We start from the raw sequence: 18,895 nt of genomic DNA, 5'->3' as shown, positions 1-18,895 counted from the left end.
TGATGTCCAATAATACAATAATCACAATAATAGTAGGAGATTTTAATATAGTACTTTCATGAAGGACACATCGACTAGCAAGAAATTCAACAAAGACACACAAGAACTAAACAACACAATCAACCAACTTGACCTCACAGACTTTTACAGAGCATTCAAACCAACAACAGCACAATACACATTTTTTTTCTAGTGCACATGGAACATTCTCCAGAACAGACCATATGTTAGGCCACAAAGCAAAGCACCATAAATTTTAAAACATCGAAGCACTACAAAGCATCTTTTTAGACCACAATGTTAAAAAATTAGAAATCAACAATAGGAAGAAAATCAGTAAACAAATCAAATACATAGAAATTGAATAATACCCTGCTTAAAAGCTACTAGGAACAGAACAAATGAAAACGAAATTTAAAAATTCCTTAAATCAAAAAAGACTGAAAACACAACATACCAAAATCTTTGGTATACAACAAAAGGGAATCCACATCATTTCCATTCCAAGTACAAAAACATGTCTGGAGACTGAGTGGAGCTGGAGGAAGTGCTGAGGGTTCTGGGAATAGCAGTAGCTCTTCACATATCCTCCAAGTAGTACCCTAAAGAAGAGGCCAGAACTCAGAGGAGCTGGCTGTGGTGGGACCTCAGGAAGGAAAGGGGGGGTGGGAATGGGCTGTATCAGGAATCTCCCAGTGACAGGCATAGCAAACTCCCACATCTGTCAGTTTGTTGTACTGTGGTGGCGTGCATGTTGCTGTGATGCTGAATGCTTTGACACTGGTGTTTCAAATATTAGCAGGGTCACCCATGGCAAACAGATTCCAGTGGAGCTTCCAGACTAACAGACTAGAAGAAGGAATAGTTGGTCCTTAGCCCCTGAAAACCTTATCAGTAGGCGTGAAACACTGTCTGATGTAGTGCTAGAGCTGGAAGTTCTCAGTCTGGAAGGCACTCAAACTACAACTGAGGAAGAGCTGCCTCCTCAAAATAGAGCCAGTCTTAATGATACGATACAGCAAAGTTTCTGGGGTGTTCACTTGCTGATGGGGCATGACACAAAAGAAGCAGCAGCAGCTGCAAACATCCACTGAAAATTCTCATTTTCAGTGGAAAATTCAGTGGACTGTACTTAGTATGAATCTAGGAAAATCAGAAGTCATCAAATATATTAATTTAAAAAGCTACTGGATAATAAAAGAATAATAAAATGAAATTTTAAAAATTCCTAGAATCGAATAAAACAGAACAAACAACATACCACAGCAGAAACAGTGCTCAGAGTAATTTATAGTAAAAAACTTACACATCCAAAAAGAGGAACGAATCAAAATCAACACCTTCACCCAACATCTCCAACAATTAGAAAAATAAACAGCAGAATAAGCCTACAGCAACCAGAAGAAAAGAAATAATACAGGTTAGAGAAAAAAATTAAGTAGAAAACAGAAAAACAATAGAAAGAAATAACAAGATAAGATGTTGGTTGTTTGAAAGGGTCAATAAAATCAACACATTATTGGAAAATCTAACAAAAGGAAAGAAAGAAGATGCAAGTCACATGGATAAGAAATGATACAGGTGACAATCTGACAGAACAATTGGAAATATAAAGAATAATAACACAATACAACAAAGAACTGGACTCCAACAAATCTGAAAATCTAGAATAAACAATTTTAATAAACATACAACTTACCTAAACTAATAAAGACTGAAGCAGAAAATGGGATAGAACTATAACAAAAGAAGAAATTGATCAAGTCATTAAAAGACTTCCAACTAAAAAAAAAATATGGGTCCAGATGACTTTACCGGTGAACTCTACCAAACATTCAGAGTGGCACTTACACCAATTCTACTCTATTACAGAATATACAAAAGGAAGAAAAACCCTTGAATTTATTTTATGAAGCAAACATAAACCTGATACCAAAACCTGGCATAAAGACATCACTAAAAAAGAAAATTATAGACCAATATTCCCTCATGAACATAGATGCAAAGTGCTCAACAAACTCCTTGTCAATAGAATCCACCAACATATCAAAAATTTAATACATCATGGCTGAACTGAATTCACATCAGGCAACAATATTAGAAAAAAAAAATCAATGTAATCCACCACATAAATAAAACAAAAGGAAAAACATACAATAATCAAACACCCGTTCCTGATAAAAACACTCAAAAAAAAAAAAAAAAGGAATAGAAGGGAAATTCCTCAACAGAATTAAGGGCAAAACCAACAGTCACCATCACTCTCAAAAGAGAGAAACTGAAAGCATTCTTCTTGCAAACAGGAACCAGACAAGGATGCCCTTTATCACTACTCCTATTCAATACTGTGCTTGAAGTCTTAGTCAGAGCTATACAGCAAGAAAGGGAAATTAAAGGCATCCATATTGGCAAGGAGCTCTGGTAGCATAGTGGTTACAAATCGGGCTGCGAACCTTAAGGTCAGTGGTTCAAAATTACCAGCTGCTCCGCGGGAGAAAGATGAGGCTTTCTACTCCCGTAAAGATTTACACCCTCAGGAAACCCTGTACAGGGTCGCTATGGGTCGGAACCGACTCGATGGCACTTAACAACAACAACAACATATTGGCAAAGAAGTAAAACTCTCTGTTTGCAGATGATTTGATTTTATGCATGGAAAATACCAAAAACTCAGCAAGAAAATTATTGGAACTTATTGAAAGATTCAGTAAAGTGGTACGTACACAATCAACATACAAAAGTCAGTTGGATTCCTTTCACTAATAAAGAGAGTTCTGAAAAGGAAATCAGAAAAATAATACCATTTACAATTGCTACCCAAAAGTTGAAGTACTTAGGAATAAGTCTAACCAGAGAAACAGATCTGTACAAAGAAAACTACAAAACAAATACTACTACAAGAAACAAAAAGAGACTTATAAAAATGGAATAAAATACCATGCTCATGGATAGGAAGAGTAACATTGTGAAAATGTCAGTAATGCTCAAAACAATTGCAATCCAGATTTCAATGTCATTCTTTAAAGAAAATTGATTACTAACTTTATATGGATAGGAAAGAAACCTCAGGTACACAAAGCATAATGTAAAAGAACAACAAAGTTGGAGACCTCTCACTTCCTAATTTCAAAATCTACAGTGGTCAAAACAGCCTGGTTCTGGTACAACAACAGACACATAGACAGTGGTCATAATTGAGAACCCAGAAGAAAATCCATCCACATACAGTCATTATCTTTGACAAAGGGCCAAACACATTAAACGGGAAGTGAGTCTCTTTAACAAACGGTACAGGCAAGACCGGAATTTCATTTGTAGTTCCAAGACGCATATCTCACATCAGATCCAGAAATAAACTCAAGGTGGGTTATAGATCTACCTTGGTTTCCTGAGAGTAAACGGCAGAGTATGGAATGGAAACATCCTCAATCGCTGACCAAGAAAGAGTTCAAAAGTTCAACCAGCAGCTGGAAAATTCATGCTTACAGTTTTCTGGAATTCTTAAGGATCAGTACTGGAACACTATCAGGAAAAATGTTCAACAATCAACAGTGCTCATTACAGTGAGATGTTCCCTGAAGAGCTGAAGTCTAAATTTCAGATTAAATGCAGAGGACTGCTATCCAAGAGCTTTTTGATCTTGCATGACACTGAATGTCAGGACACCCCTGTCCACACTGTTAACACTATGCAAAACTTTCATTTTGAATTATTAAAGCATCTTCCCTATAGTTCTGATCTTGCTCCATCGGACTTTCACCTGTTTGGGTCTCTGAAAGCAGCCCTTCCAGGATGAAGATTCACCTCTGATAAAGAAGGAAAGACCAAGTCATTCATGGCTCACAGCTCAGCCTAAAATATTTTTTTAATAAGGGAATACAAATGCTTGCTGATAGATAGACAAAGTGTATTGAAAAGTAAGGAGACTATGTTGAAAATGATATATCTGTCTTTTCTAAAAGTTGACTAAAATAAATTCTACAGCCAGAGTGCAGATAATTTTTGACTCACCCTTGCATATAGATCATCAATGTAAAAACAGGGGCAAACATAGGGACTCTGCTACATTACATAAATACACTGTCAAACAAAACTAAAAATACACAAACAATAGAAAACAACATAGATGACTGGCACCTCCTAAAAAGTAGACAATTAATATACATCAAAAGATTGCCAGACAAGTAAAAACAAGTCCACAGACAGGGAAAAAATGTTTTTGAATGACACATCAGACAAGGGACTAACCTCTAAAATGTATAAGAAACTACAACACCTCTATAAGTAAAAGACAAACAACCCAAATTAAAAAATGGGCAGAGGACATGAACAGACACTTCACCAAATAAAACATTCAGGTGACCAACAAACATATGAAGAAATGCAAATCTATTTTGTTGTTGTTGTCAGGTGCCATCAAGTCGGAACCGACTCATAGCGACTCCATGCACAGCAGAACGAAACAATGTCTGATCCTGGGCCAACCTCATTTCTACTGCCACACCTGACGCCATCAATGATGCCACCTGGCTGATCCATCTCGTTGGGGATCTTCCTCTTTTTCTCTGACCTTCCATCTTACCCAGCATGACTCTCCAGTGACTATTTCCTCCTGACAATATGTCCAAAGTATGAGGGACGAAGCCACCACTCGTCTGTTTCTCTCTCTCTCTCTTTTTTTTCTCTTATTAAAAAAAAAAAGAATGCACAAACATGGTACAAATCTATTTTAGAGAGATGCAAACCAAAACAACAATGAGGTATCATCTCACTCCAACATTGATAATTGTTATTGTTAATATACCTTCAAGTCGGTTCCAACACATAGGTTTCCAACAGCATCCGGTAGATTTGAACCGCTGACTTTGCGGTTAGCAGTCCAGTGATTATACTACAGCATCACACCAGGACTTCAGGTGTAAACACACAAATATATCAGGGTTTGAGAAAGGATATTTGTAAATGGTATTTACTTTTGCTATGAACACACCTATGAATGTGGTTAAGTGCCATTGAATTGATTAGACTCATATCAACCCTGTACAGGGTTTCCAAGAAACGGTTGGTGGTTTGAACTGTCCACACTGTGGTTTGCAGTCCATTGCTTATCCTATGGCACCACACCAGAAGTCCTGTGGTGGTGCATATTGTTGTTGTTAAGTACCGTGGAGTCAGTTCTGACTCATAGTGACCCTTCACAGGGTTTCAAGGGGCAAAATGATGAAAACTTCTTAAATATTATTAAACATCACAAAGCAATGAGTTGATGGACTTGAAGGTCAGGACATCATGGTTAACTAGCATTGTGTAGTCCACAAAGACAATGTTCTACATCCTATTTCTGATGCATAGCAACTGGAATCTTAGACGGTCATAAGCGACCATTAAGGTACGACAATTGGTCTCTCCAAGTGCAGAAAAACACAATGATGAAAATTTGAAGATGCTTGGAATCAATTAGTCCAATGGACCATGGTATAGCATTCGAAGGTCCCGGGTAGAGTGGGAGAAAATGTGGAACAAAACTCAAAATAATATTAAAAAAAAAAAGGACCAGATTTACTGGTCAGAAAGAGACGGGAAGAACCCGAGACTATGGCCTTTGACCAGAATCTAGAATTAAATTCACACTTGTGGCCCGATTTTCAGCCAAGCAGTAGATAGGTATGGGGGGACAAAAATACTAGTAAGGTATGCTCAATCATTCAAGATCAAAAGGGCAATATTTACTTAAAGACAAAGGGATTTACTTAAAGAAGGGATGAAAAGGAGAGTGGACTGAAAATAAGAACAAGGAGAAAGTGTGATAATTGTTTTAACACAGAGGGGACTGCAATCATTGAGATGAAACAAACTGTATGATTTGTTGAATGTAAAACTGATGATCTTCACAGTAAACCTTCACTCAATTCATAATAAAAAGTTTAGAAAAATTAAATATAATCAAAACTAGCCTTAATATCACTTAACTCATACACAAAGCAGTCCTGTTTTGAGTATTTGAACTTCTAGATCCACGCGTACCAGAAGGCATACATAGTAACAAAGAGTACATAAGCAAAACAGAAACTTAAAGTAGTGTGTCATGTCTGTAAAACTTAGAAACTCAGTAAAGTCTATGATATACCACAGCAGAGGTATACCAGAAGCTTTTAGGCAAACCAGGCAAGGAAACTACAGTGAAGTCATCTCTTCTCACCTCACATCCACTGCAGGGCGCCATTTAAAACAACAGGCCCTGGAATAGAACCTGGAATAGAATGCCTATAAAACTTATATTACCTTTCTCTTTTCTCTCATTAAAAAAAAAAAAAAAAAAGAGGCACAAACATGGTACAAATCTCGTAAATTAAGTGCAAGTAATATGTAACTCTGTACCCATTTTCTCTTATTAAAGGTTCTCAGTTATTTACCGAAGAGTGCTAGCTCTCTGCCAGCTTTCAAGATCCTTTCCTGTCAGTCTGGTCTCCAGTACAACACTTACCATCACATTTACCGAATCTCTCTTTCTGCTCTGCTACTTCTACCTGGTATACCTTCCCTTCACTCTCAAGTCAAAATACTATTCAATTGTCAAAACCCACCTGCTCCACAGTCTTTTTTAACCCAGACTGAGTTCTTTCCTGTGTTCACTCTGCAAGAGGCCACAAGCTCAGCAGTCTAGTCTGTCACTTAATAATTCTCTGTTGAGATTTCAAACTTCTTTAGAGTAACAACTATGACATACAACTTTTTCATTCTCATTCCTCCTAGTACAACTCTGAAAATACCTAGTTCATTACAATGGCAAACAGAAAAGGCAAGTCATAGACAGAGATGGCTGCTTTACCCAAATTTTTATGAAAAATTACTTCAAAAATTCAAATGCTTTAAAACATTCATATACTACCAAGCATGGCAGAGTAAGGGGCTTAATGACAAACAGAGGTTTCTATCGGTGTAACTTTTTATCTGAGAAGAATTGTAGAGACATGAATACCTACTCACTGCAAAGGAAAGCAGATGTTAGAAAGAACATACCATCTGAGGCTGGAGGAATCTTTTTGTCTTTGGGGATGAAGGAATGCCCAGCATGACTGATAATCCACACTGGAAAACGTCTGTTTACCAAAGAGTACAAAGTCTTTGCAAATGGCAAATAAAAGTTAACAAAACTTGGGTTACCTAAAAAGGAGAAAAAAAGAAATAAGACTTTACATTAATCAACAATAAATCCACAAAGGTGATATCCAGACTTGAACAAAAAAAGAGGAGGGATGAGGGGCATCTATTTCTTCTCACACTTTCCTCTACCAATCTTATAAATTAACATATACATTTCAATTTTCGTACCTTTGCTATCTGAAATCTGAGAATGATCAATTAGAAATTTTCTCCTCTTGCTTCATTCTCCAGTTTTAAATAAATTCTTTGTCCTTGTTCCTCAACTCATTAAATGGAATTACCAATCATAAACCCATTGTTTAAGTCAAAACACTAAGTGTCTCTGTTGGCTTCTCCCTGTCCCTACATACTATCAACAATGTTGTTGTTAAGTGCCATCAAGTCAGTTCTCACAGTGACCTTGTATGGATTTCCAAGGAGCAGTTGGTGGATTTGAACTTCCAACCTTGTGATTAGCAGTTCAGGGTTTATCCTGCAGCGCCACATCAGAGCTCCACTATCAATAATAAGTCCTATCATTTAGTTCTAAAATACATCTTAAGTTTATCTACTTCTTTCCATTATCACATAACTTCCTAGGTTTCTTGCAACAGCATCCTAACAATTAAGTGTTCTGGAATACTCGTACTTTGCACTATTGTCCATAGCTTGTCATGATCCACACAATCGAAAGCCTTTGCATAGTCAATAAAGCACAGGTAAACATCTTTCTGATATTCTCTGCTTTCAGCCAAGATCCATCAGACATCAGCAATGATATCCCTTGTTCCACGGCCTCTTCTAAATCCGGCTTGAACCTCTGGAAGTTCTGTCAATGTATGATTGCAGTCATTTCTGTATTATCTTCAGCAAAACATTACTCTCATGGGATATCAAAGAGATTGTCCAATGATTTCCGCATTTCACTGGGCCACCTCTCTTTGGAATGGGCAAAAATATGGATTTCTTCCAATCTGCTGGCCAGATAGTTGTCTTCCAAATTTCTTGGCAGAGATGAGTGAGTGCCTCCTGTGCCGCCTCACTTTCTTGAAAGATTTCAATTTTGGTTCCATCAATTTCTGTTCTTTGCCAATTCCTTCAACGTTCCTTGGACTTCTTCCTTCAGTATCATTGGATCTTGATCATATGCTACCTCTTGAAACCGCTGAACAGTAACCATTTCCTGTTGGTATAGTGACTCTTTGTATTCCTTCCAACTTCGCTTGATGCTTTCTGCATCATTCAAAAATTTGCCCAGAGAATCCTTCAAAAACGAAAGTTGAGGCTTGAACTTTTTCTTCAGTTTCCCAGTTTGAGAAATGCAGAGCATGTTCTTCATTTTTGGTTTTCTGATTCCAGATCTTTGCACATGTTGTTGTTAATATTTGGCTTCATCTTTTTGAGCTGATCTTTGAAATTTTCTGTTCAGTTCTTGGACCTCCTCATTTCTTCCATTTATTTAGCATCTCTAAACTGCATAGCAAGTTTCAGTGTCTCTCTGACATCCATTTTGACCTTTTCTTTCTTTCCTGTCGTTTCAATGACTTTTTTGCTTTCTTCATGTATGATGTTCTTGATGTCATCCTACAGCTCTTCTGGTCTTCAGTCTTTAGTGCTTAATGTATCAAATCTCTTCTTCAAATGATCTGTAAATTCACATGGGATATAGTCAAGGTCATATTTTGGCTCTCGTGGACTTGTTTTCATTTTCTTCAGCTTCAGTTTGAATTTGCATATGAGTAATTGATGATCTCTTCCAAAGTCTGCCCCTGGCATTGTTTTCACTGATGATATGGAGCTTTTCTATTGTCTCTTTCCACAGATGTAGTCAATTTGATTTCTATGTATCCCATCTGGTGAGGTCCATGTGCATATTTATCTCTTATGCTGCCTAAAGAAGGTATTTGGAATGAACAAATCGTTGGTTTTGCAGAATTCTATCATGTGTTCTTCAGCATCATTTCTATCACCAAGGCCAGATTTTCCAACTGCTGATCCTTCCTCTTTGCTCCCAACCTTTGTATTCCAATCACCAGTAATGATCAATATTTCTTTATTGCATGTTTGATCAATATAAGATTGAAGAAGTTGGTAGAATTCTTCTATTTCATCCTTACTTGCTTTAGTGGTTGGTGTGTAAATTTGAATTATAGTGGTATTAATTGGGCTTCCCTTTATGCGCATGGATATTATGCTACCACAGACAGCATTGTACCTCATGACTGATCTGGATATGTTTTTTACGATGAATGCAATACCATTCCTCTTTAATCTATCATTCCCGGCATAGTAGACCATGTGGTTGTCATATTCAAAATGGCCAACACCAGCCCATTTCAGCTCACTAATGCCTAAGATATTGATATTTATGCCTTTCATTTCATTTTTGACAACTTCCAATTTTCCAAGATTTATACTTTGTACATTCCATGTTCCAATTTTCAATGGATGTTTACAGCTGTTTCTCTTCATTTTGAGCTGTGCCCCATCAGCAAATGAAGGTACTACAGGCTTTTCTTCCACGAGCTTTACTCCATTCACGTTATCACGGTGAACTCTACTTTGAGGAGGCAGCTCTTCCCCAGTCGCATTTTGAGTGCTTTCCAACCTAAGGCACTTAAACATTTACTGATGAAGATCAAAGGGCACAGCCTTCAGTATGGATTACATTTCAATGTAAAGAAAACAAAAATCCTCACCACTGGACCAATAAACAACATTTTTATCAATGGAGAAAAGATTGAAGTTGTCAAGGACTTCATTCCTCTTGGATCAATTATCAACACTAATGGAAGCAGCAGTCAAGAGATCAAACAACGTACTGCATTAAGCAAATCTGCTGCACAAGACCTTTTTAAAGTGTTGAAGAGCAGAGATGTCAGCTTGAGGGCTAAGGTGCGCTTGAACCAAGCCATGGTGTTTTCAATAACCTCATATGCATTTGAAAGCTTGACAGTGAATAAGGAAGAGTATAGAAGAATTGATGCCTTTGAGTTATGGTGTTGGAGAAGAATATTGAAAGTGCCATGCGCTGCCAAAAGAACCAATAGATCTGTTTGGGAAGAAGTGCAGCCAGAGCGCTCCTTAGAAGCCAAGATGGCCCACCTTCGTTTCTCATACTTTGGATATATTGTCAGGAGGGACCAGTCACTGGAGAAGGATATCATGTTTGGTAAGGTGTAGGGTCAAAGAAAAAGAGGAAGACCCCCAACAAGATGGATTAGCCAAGTGGCAGCATCGATGGACTATAGCATGGCAACAACAGTGAGGTTGGTCCAGGATCAAGCAGTGTTTCCTTCTGCTGTGCATAAGATCGCTATGGGTCGGTACCAACTCGATGGCACCTAACAACAACAACAACAACATATCTAACAGTGTTTCTCTGCTATTCATAAGGTTTTCAGTGACTAAATATTCGGAAGTAGTTTGTCACTCTTTCTTCCTAGTCTGTCTTTGTCTGAAAGCTCATCTGAAACCTGTCCACCAAGGGTGACCCTGCTGATATTTAAAATACTGGTGGCATAGCTTTCAGAATCACAGCAACTCAAAAGCCACCACAGTACAACAAACTGACAGATGAGTGGTGGTTGCTCAGCACACACAATGATTGAGTATGGAAAAAGAATACAACACTTTTACGATTTTAAACCATTCAGTGGCCCCTTGTTCTCTTCAAATGACTGCCTCTTGGTCTAAGTACAGATTCCTCATGATCACGATTAAGTGTTGCAGAATACTCATTTTCCACAATGTTGTCCATAGCTTGTCATGATCCACAGTCAAAAGCCTTTGCATAGTCAATAAAGCACAGGTAAACATCTTTCTGTTATACTCACTTTCTGACAACATCCATCTGACATCAGCAATGATATCCCTCTTGCCCCATCCTCATCTGAATCTGGCTTGAATCTCTGGCTGTTCTCTCTAAATGTTGCAATTTTTAAATTATCTTAGCAAAATTCTACTTGCATATGATACTAATGATACTGTCTGATGATTTCCGCATTCTGTTGCATCACCGCTGTTTGAAACGGGCACAAATGTGGATCTCTTACAATCAGATGTCTAGGCAGCCATCTTCCACATTTCTCGGCATAGCAAAGTACGTTCCCATTTAACAATTTTTATACAAATTATTCCATGACATTGGCTACAATTTCCACAATGTGTCAGCATTCTCATTATTTCCATCCTGTTTGTTGTTTTTCCTGGCTTTAGCTTCCCTTCCCCTCCTGATCTTCTCATGTTTCTTTTGGGTAAATGTTACTGTATGCTCTCATATAGTTGATATTTTAAGGGAACAAAGTCAAATCTTGAAGGACCTCATAGGCAGTATTAACAAGTTTAGACTTTATCTGAATGACAACTAGAAGCCTCTGCTGTTGTTGTTAAGTGTAATCAAGTAGGTTCTGACTCATAGTGACCCTGTATATGATTTCTAAGGAGCAACTGGTAGGTTTAAACCACTTACCTTGTGGTTAGCAGTCCAGAGCTTATCATATTGTGCCACACCAGGACTCCAATGAGAAACCACTAAAAGGTGTTAATTAGGGTACTATTATGATTTAAGGAGTCCTGGTGTGGTGCCATATAACAACAGTAACATAGAGGAGATCAAATATAAGATTTTATACTCTTATCAGAAAAGGTGGATATGAATCTTTATGACCTGAAGTTTGGCAATGATATTTTAGATATGACACCAAAAGTTCAAACAACAACAGGAAAAAAGAGAAATTGTACTTTATCAAAAGTTCAAAGTTTGTATTACTAAGGAAAAAAAAAAGTTGAAAACAACCTATAGAACAGAAGAGGAAATATTTGTAAATTATATACCTAATAGTATATAATTTGCTTACAACAAAATAAAAAGGCAAGTAACCTAATTAGAAAATAGGCAAAGAATTTGAATAGATATTTATCCAAAGACATAAAAATGGCCAATGAGAACACGAGAAGATGTTTGATATCATTAGTCCTCAGAGAAAGGCAAATCAAAATCACAATAAGATACCATTTTAGAACCACTGAGCTGGCATAGTAAAAAGATATAATAACAAGGTACAAGAGGATGTAGAGAAACGGAAACCCTCATACACTACTGGTGGGAATATAAAATGGTGCAACCACTTTGGAAAACAATTTGGCAGTTCCTCAAACAGTTAAATATACTGTTGACATCGTTAGGTTCCACTGAGTCCATTCCAATTCATAGTGATCCTATGTACAACGGAATGAAACACTGCCAGATCCTGCGCTATCCTCATAATCCTCGCAATGTCTGAGTCCACTGTTGCTGTCACTATGTCAATCCATGTTGTTGAGGGTCTTCTTCTTTTTCACTGACCATCTACCATGCATGATGTCCTTCTCCAGGGACTGGTCTCGCCTGGTAACATGCTCAATAGTATGTGAGACAAGTCCTCGCTTCTGGCTATACTTCTTCTGAGCCAGATTAGCACATTCTTGTGACAATCCATGGTATATTCAATAATCTTCACAGACGCCCTAGTTCAAATGCATCACTTTTTCTCTGATCTTACTCATCAGAAACTTTACATCCATATGAGGCAACTGAAAATAGGATGGCTTAATCCTCAAAGTGACACCTTTGCTTTTTAACATTTTTAAGAGGTCTTTTGCATCAGATTTGCCCAATTCAAACCATCATTTGATCTCTAGATTGTTGCTTCCACGGACATTGATTATGATTAAACACAGAGTTGTCATATGACAGCAATTCCACTTCTAGGTATCATACCCAACAGTAATTAAAATACATGTCCACATGAAAACTTATGTACAAATATTTATAACAACATTATTTGTAATAGTTAAAAGGTATAAAACTAATGAAGAAATAAAAAAATGCAGTATAACCATCAACAGAATATTACTTGGCAATAAAAAGCAACTTAGTACTAATAGGGAACTTTGTGGCAAAATAGAATTAACAGATAAAAATAAATTTAAAAATATAAACTTTATTTATTAACATAGTCGCCATCAAGTCCAAGACACTCCAAAGATGTGAAGGTCCTGAGAGTTTATGAGCTGAAGAAAAATGGGTAACCTTTAAAGACTTTTTTTAAGATTAGGAAACAAAATGAAGTCTGAAGGAATCAAGTCAGGACTTGAAGGTGAATGGCAAACGATTTCCTATAGAAACTTTTGTCTTGTTTGATGAGAGAAATGAACAGAGTTTTTCTGCTAAAACTTTGGTTCACTTTCTCAAAACACTCTCATAATAATTAGATGTATTGTTCTTTGGCTGGCCAGAAAGTCAAGAGGCAAAATTGCTTTGAGCATCCTCAAAATTTGTTGCTATGACGTGTGTTCTTGACCAGACCACTTTTGCTCTGACTGGACCTCTTCCTCCTCGTGGTAGCTTTGATTGTGCTTTGTCTTCAGGATTGTACTGGTAAAGCTATATCCCATCTCCTCTTACAATGCTTCTAAGAAATGCTTCAGGGTCTTGATCCCACTTGTTAAAAATTTCCCTTGAAAGCTCTGTTCTTGTCTGCAGCTGATCTGGGCACAATAGTTTTGGCACCCATTGAGCAGAAAATTTGCTGCAATTTAATTCTTCAGTCAGAATTGTGTACCATGAACTATTTGAGATGTTTACGGTGTTGGTGATTGTTTCTGCTGCTAACTGCCAGTCCTCATCATTTAGGGCACAAACTAATTAATTTTACCCTCACAAATTGATGTGCATGGTATGCAGCTGAGGGCTCCATCTTCAGCATCATCTTGTCCTATCTTAAAATGACAGCTCCATTATAAATGGCTGATTTCTTTGGCACATTGTCTTCATAAAGAACAATGATTTCACCATTTTTCCACTAAAGCTTCCCACAAATTTTGTTTGTTCTTGCCTCAATTTTAGCAAAATTCCTGTTGCTCTGATAGGGGTGCTTTTCAATCTGCTATCTTATCCTTTTTAGTACCTCAAAGTAAAGGCTGCTTAGACATACTCTATTAAGTTAGTATGAGTTTATGTTTTGAAATCCATGCATAGTTTTTTCATAATACATATATTTCAATTATTTTTTTAAAACCCCTTGCACATAGGAGTGGAAATTCTGAGCCGCATTATAATTGCGTTTAACTTCTGAGGTTTTTCCAAACTGTTTTCTATAGCAACTTTACCATTTTACATTACTACCTACAATGAATGAGAATTCTAATTTCTTCTTAACCTCACCCATACTTGTTAGTTCCCATTTTTCTGATAATAACCATCTTAGAGGGTATGAGGTCTCACTGTAGTTTTGATTTGCAATTCCCTAATGACTAGTATCTTTTCATATTTTGTTAGATACAATTTGCTATTTATTAGCTTTTTTACATCTATGTTCATAGTTTTCATTTTGTAATGTCTGCCTAGTTTTTGCTATCAGGATAATGCTGGACTCATAGAATGAGTTTGGAAGTGTGTTCATTCCCCTTAAATTTTCTGGAAGAGTCTGTGTAAAATTGGTATTTCTACATAAAATATTTGGTAGAGTTCTCTAGTGAAGCCATAAAGGCCTTGGGATTTCTTTATGGTTGGTTTTTACATACAATTTCAATTTATTTAATTGAGGCAGGGCTATTAGAGTTATCTATTTCTTCTGTAGTGGCTTTGATCGTTTGTATCTTTCTAGGACTTTATTCCAAGTAAGTTGTCAAATTTTTTTGAGATAAAATTGTTTATAGTATTTACTAATTGTCCTTTTAGTGTAGAATAACGTCCCTAAATTTTAAATTTGATCACATCTTACCTTACAATATTAGAATAAAAGTCACATGTCTTATGCCCTACAAACTACTACATAGTCATATTTCTCTTCCTCTGAAATCTCATCTCATGCAAGATTCTATATTCCTCACAATACTTTAGCTATACTGACAAACTGCATATAAAGAGTGAACTAAGAATTATGGCCTCTTTTGTTTCCTCAGGAGCTAAGCTCTTTATTTCTTGAGGACCTTTTCAACTTGTTCTTCTCTCTTCCCTCAAATCCTTGTAATCCGATTTTTCATCCTCATCCTTCTGATTTCAATTAAATAGCACTTTCTAAGACATTTTTTCAAGCCAACTATCAAATGGTCCTATTTATTTCCTTCATGACAGTTATCATGGTCCTGAATTCCCTTATTTACTTTTTCTTCCTCCACAATGTAAATTTCATAAGGGCCTTTATCTCTCTTGTGTTGAACATATTGACTTACATAACATAAATGCTAAAAACAAGTATTTGATGACTAAAAGAACATACAAAAAATGTTAATACTAATAGGATGAATGAATCTAAAACAGATGCCATTATCATTCACTTGTTAAAGCAGCAGATCTGAAAGCTGACGTGAATTTGCTTAAAATCTTATAGTAATTATATTTAAAATAGCACTAAAAAACTAAACTTATAACAGAGGCATAGAACAGAACCTCATTGTAAGTCAGGGACTAGGGATAAGGAATGGCACTTATGTAACAATTACCACAGAAAAAGTAGCTATTGTTACTATAATTGTCAGCACAATTAAAAATTATTTGAACATAAAGGAAAATCGATAGATAACAACTACATCCATTAGAAGCAATAGTAATAAGAGGATATATAAAAACCACTGGGTACTAGATAACAGAATGACTACAAAACAAATTTTTATTCTATATCTGAGTTTAAGTCTGAGTTCTGCCCCTTAATAAAGTGTACAGGGGCAGTCCATCCACATCAATTTGTGAGGAGAAAATTAATCTTGTTCATTCTCTAATTGAAGAAGACTGACAATTACAAAAACTCTCACCACTGGACCAATAGATAGCATCATTATAAGTGGAGTAAAGACTAAAGTTGTCAAAGACTTCATTTTGCTTGAATCACCATCAACACTCATGGAAGCAGCAGTCAAGAAATCAAATGATGTATTGCATTAGGAAAATCTGCTGCACAAGACCTCTTTAAAGTATTCAAGAGCAAAGATGTCAGTTTGCAGGCTAAGGTGCACCTGACCCAAGCCAGGGTATTTTTCCTCATATGCATGTGAAAATTAGAAAGAGGGGACACTCTAGAAGAACTGAAGCATCTGAGTTACAATGTTGGAGAAAAATATTAAAAGTCCCATGGACTGCTGGTAAAACAAACAAATCTATGTTGGAAGAAGTATAGCTACAATGCTCCTTAGAAGCCAGGCTGGCGAAACTTCATCTGTCATACTTCAGGCATATTATCAAGAGGGACCAGTCCCTGGAGAAGGACATCATTCTAGGTAAACTAGAGGGTCAACAAAAAAGAGGAAAACCCCAACTAGATGAACTGGCACAGTGGCAGCAGCAATGGGCTCAAGCTTAGCGATTGTGAGGAAGGTGCTATGAATCGGAACTGACTCAACAACACCAGACAACAATCTCTCTTGTTTCCAACTTTTGTATTCTAATCACCAGAAATATATAAGCATTTTGACTGCATGTTTGAACAATGTCAGGCCCCATAAGTTGGTAAAAAGCTTTAATTTCTTTATCTTTGGCCTTAGTGTCTGGTGCATAAATTTGAATAATAATAGTATTAACTGGTCTCCCCTGTAGGTACACTGACAGCACTGTATTTCAGGATAAATCTTGAAATGTTTGTTTGATGATGAATAAGACACCATTCCTCTTCAACTGATCATTCCCAGCATAATATAGACCATATGATTAGCTAATTCAATATGGTCAATAGCATTCCATTTCAGCTCACCTAGAATACCTATCTTCAAGAGTTCTGTTTCATTTTTGAGCGCTTCATACAATCCACATTCTTTTCATTAATGGATGCATGCAGCTGTTTCTTCTCATTTCGAGTCACGCCATATCAGCAAATGAATAATACTGAAGTATTACCTCATCCATGTTATTAAGGTTGACTCTACTTTGAGGAGGCAGCTTTCTGTTGTGTTTTTTGTGTCTGTACAAATAAATACTATAAATGGAGTAAAACGACTAATCAGGAAAGAGTCTTGCTACATATAATAAGCAAAGCATTATATATATATATATAAAAGGCTATCACAAATCAGTAAGGAAAACATTGACAACACAGTTCAGAAATCTTCAAAGACTTCAATCTGGCAGTTCATAGAACACAAATGAACTATAAACATATATATTCAAACTAAACTCACTTGCAATTAAAAAAAAAAAAAAATGCTTAAATGACTGAAAGCAAGTATTATCCCTAACAATCTACTAAATAGTGACCTAGAATTGTCACAGGGACCTGGTTGCCAAATCCACTAAACCAAGAAGACAATATAAACAAACAGTACAAAATAAATAAATAAATAGAGACTCTGTATAGGGGTTCTGAGGCTTTAAATGTTTGTAGGATCAGAAAACCTCACCTTTCTCCTGTGGAGTGGCTGGTGGGCTTGAACTGCTGACCTTGTGAGATGTACATGGAGTCCTGGTGTGGTGCTTTGGGATAAAAAACTAGACCACAGGGTTGGTATGAACCACAAGGCTCGCAGTTCAAACTCATCAGCCACTTTTTGGAAATTCTATACAGACAGGGTTGCTGTGAGTCATAACCAACTTGACGGCACCTAACAACAAATATGTATGTATGTATATGCATATATATATACACGTATGTGTGGTACTATAGGAAAAGCACTAGACTGAAAGGTCGGTTTGAACTATAAGGCAGCAGTTCAAACTTACCTGCTGCTCCTTGGAAACACTATATAGGGTCACTGTGAGTCCGACCTGACTTGACGGTACTGAACAACTACAAAAATATATATACATATATAAATACTTACACATATTGTTGTTGCACAGTGCTGTTCAGTTAGTCCTGACTCATAGTGACACTGTATTTAGTTTCCAAGGCTGTAAATCTTTATAGGAGTAAAAAGCCTCATCTTTCTACTGTGGAATGACTGGTGGGTTTGAACAGTCATCTTTGTGCCTAGCAATCCAGTGCTTATCCTACAATGTCACCAATGGGTGATCTGTATACATGCATACATATATGACAACATAATATTGTCGCTGGTAAGTGCCGTCAAGTTGGTTCGAACCCGAAGCTATACCTTGTATAGCATTTCTGAGGAGTGGCTGGTGGGTCTGAAATGCTGACCTTGTGGTTCAAACTGACCTTGCTGTCCAGTGTATTATCCTGCAGTGCCACTCCAGGGTAACATAATACACATATTATAAATTTAAAGAAGAAAAAGGAAAAAAAAAACCCTAAGTATTAGCTGTGGTTATCAAGGGGCCGAGTGACGTGTTCCTTCTATAAAATTTCTTATATTGACAACATTCTCTATAATTAACCTGTAACACTGTCTTAAAATCAGATATAGTTATAAGTGTTCGTATAGTATCCTCATCCAGGTTTTCATACTTACCAGTAATAATTAAAATAAGCACCTTAGGTCTATAGGCACCTTGATCATTAAAGAGGTCAGTCCAGGGCCCACATTTTAGAACTTTGGTCTCAATTCCACAACACAAAAGGAATTCTTCATGCACAGGGATTTCTTCCTTGTTTTCTGAGTCCATTTCTAAGTGAGGAAAGAAAAGCCATGTGAAGAGTCACTAAAATGTAAAACCTTGAGGTGAAGAAAACTTTCAAGAATGAAAAAGGCAAATGTCAACATAACTAGGAAGAGACGCCACAAACAGATGTAAGATATAGTGCAGCAAACTGATATGGCTCTTCTACCCAGTCTTTGTTGCTGTTGTTGGTAAGTGCTATTGAGTAGGTTCTGACTCATA

General features: G+C 36.8%; 1 protein-coding gene across 3 annotated transcripts in view; it reads right to left on the bottom strand.

Moving 5' to 3' along the window:
- Positions 1 to 18,679, bottom strand: part of LOC102842044 (chromosome unknown open reading frame, human C2orf43) — a 131,655-nt gene extending 112,976 nt beyond the window's left edge. Inside the window, exons 1-2 of one of the 3 annotated variants that reach the window (XM_006835251.1) lie at positions 18,522 to 18,679; positions 10,628 to 10,641 (exon numbers count right to left, since the gene is read on the bottom strand). In XM_006835251.1, the coding sequence (XP_006835314.1) occupies positions 10,628 to 10,641; positions 18,522 to 18,679 (172 nt within the window). Of the gene's footprint in view, positions 1 to 7,020; positions 7,165 to 10,627; positions 10,642 to 18,521 lie in introns of all 3 variants that reach the window. The other 2 variants (XM_006835249.1, XM_006835250.1) reach the window with 2 other exon arrangements.
- Between the last annotated feature and the right edge of the window lie 216 nt (positions 18,680 to 18,895).

Source organism: Chrysochloris asiatica, unplaced genomic scaffold (assembly GCF_000296735.1).
Source record: "Chrysochloris asiatica unplaced genomic scaffold, ChrAsi1.0 scaffold00016, whole genome shotgun sequence".
Lineage (NCBI taxonomy): Eukaryota > Metazoa > Chordata > Mammalia > Afrosoricida > Chrysochloridae > Chrysochloris > Chrysochloris asiatica.
This window is presented reverse-complemented; position numbering and strand designations above follow the sequence as displayed.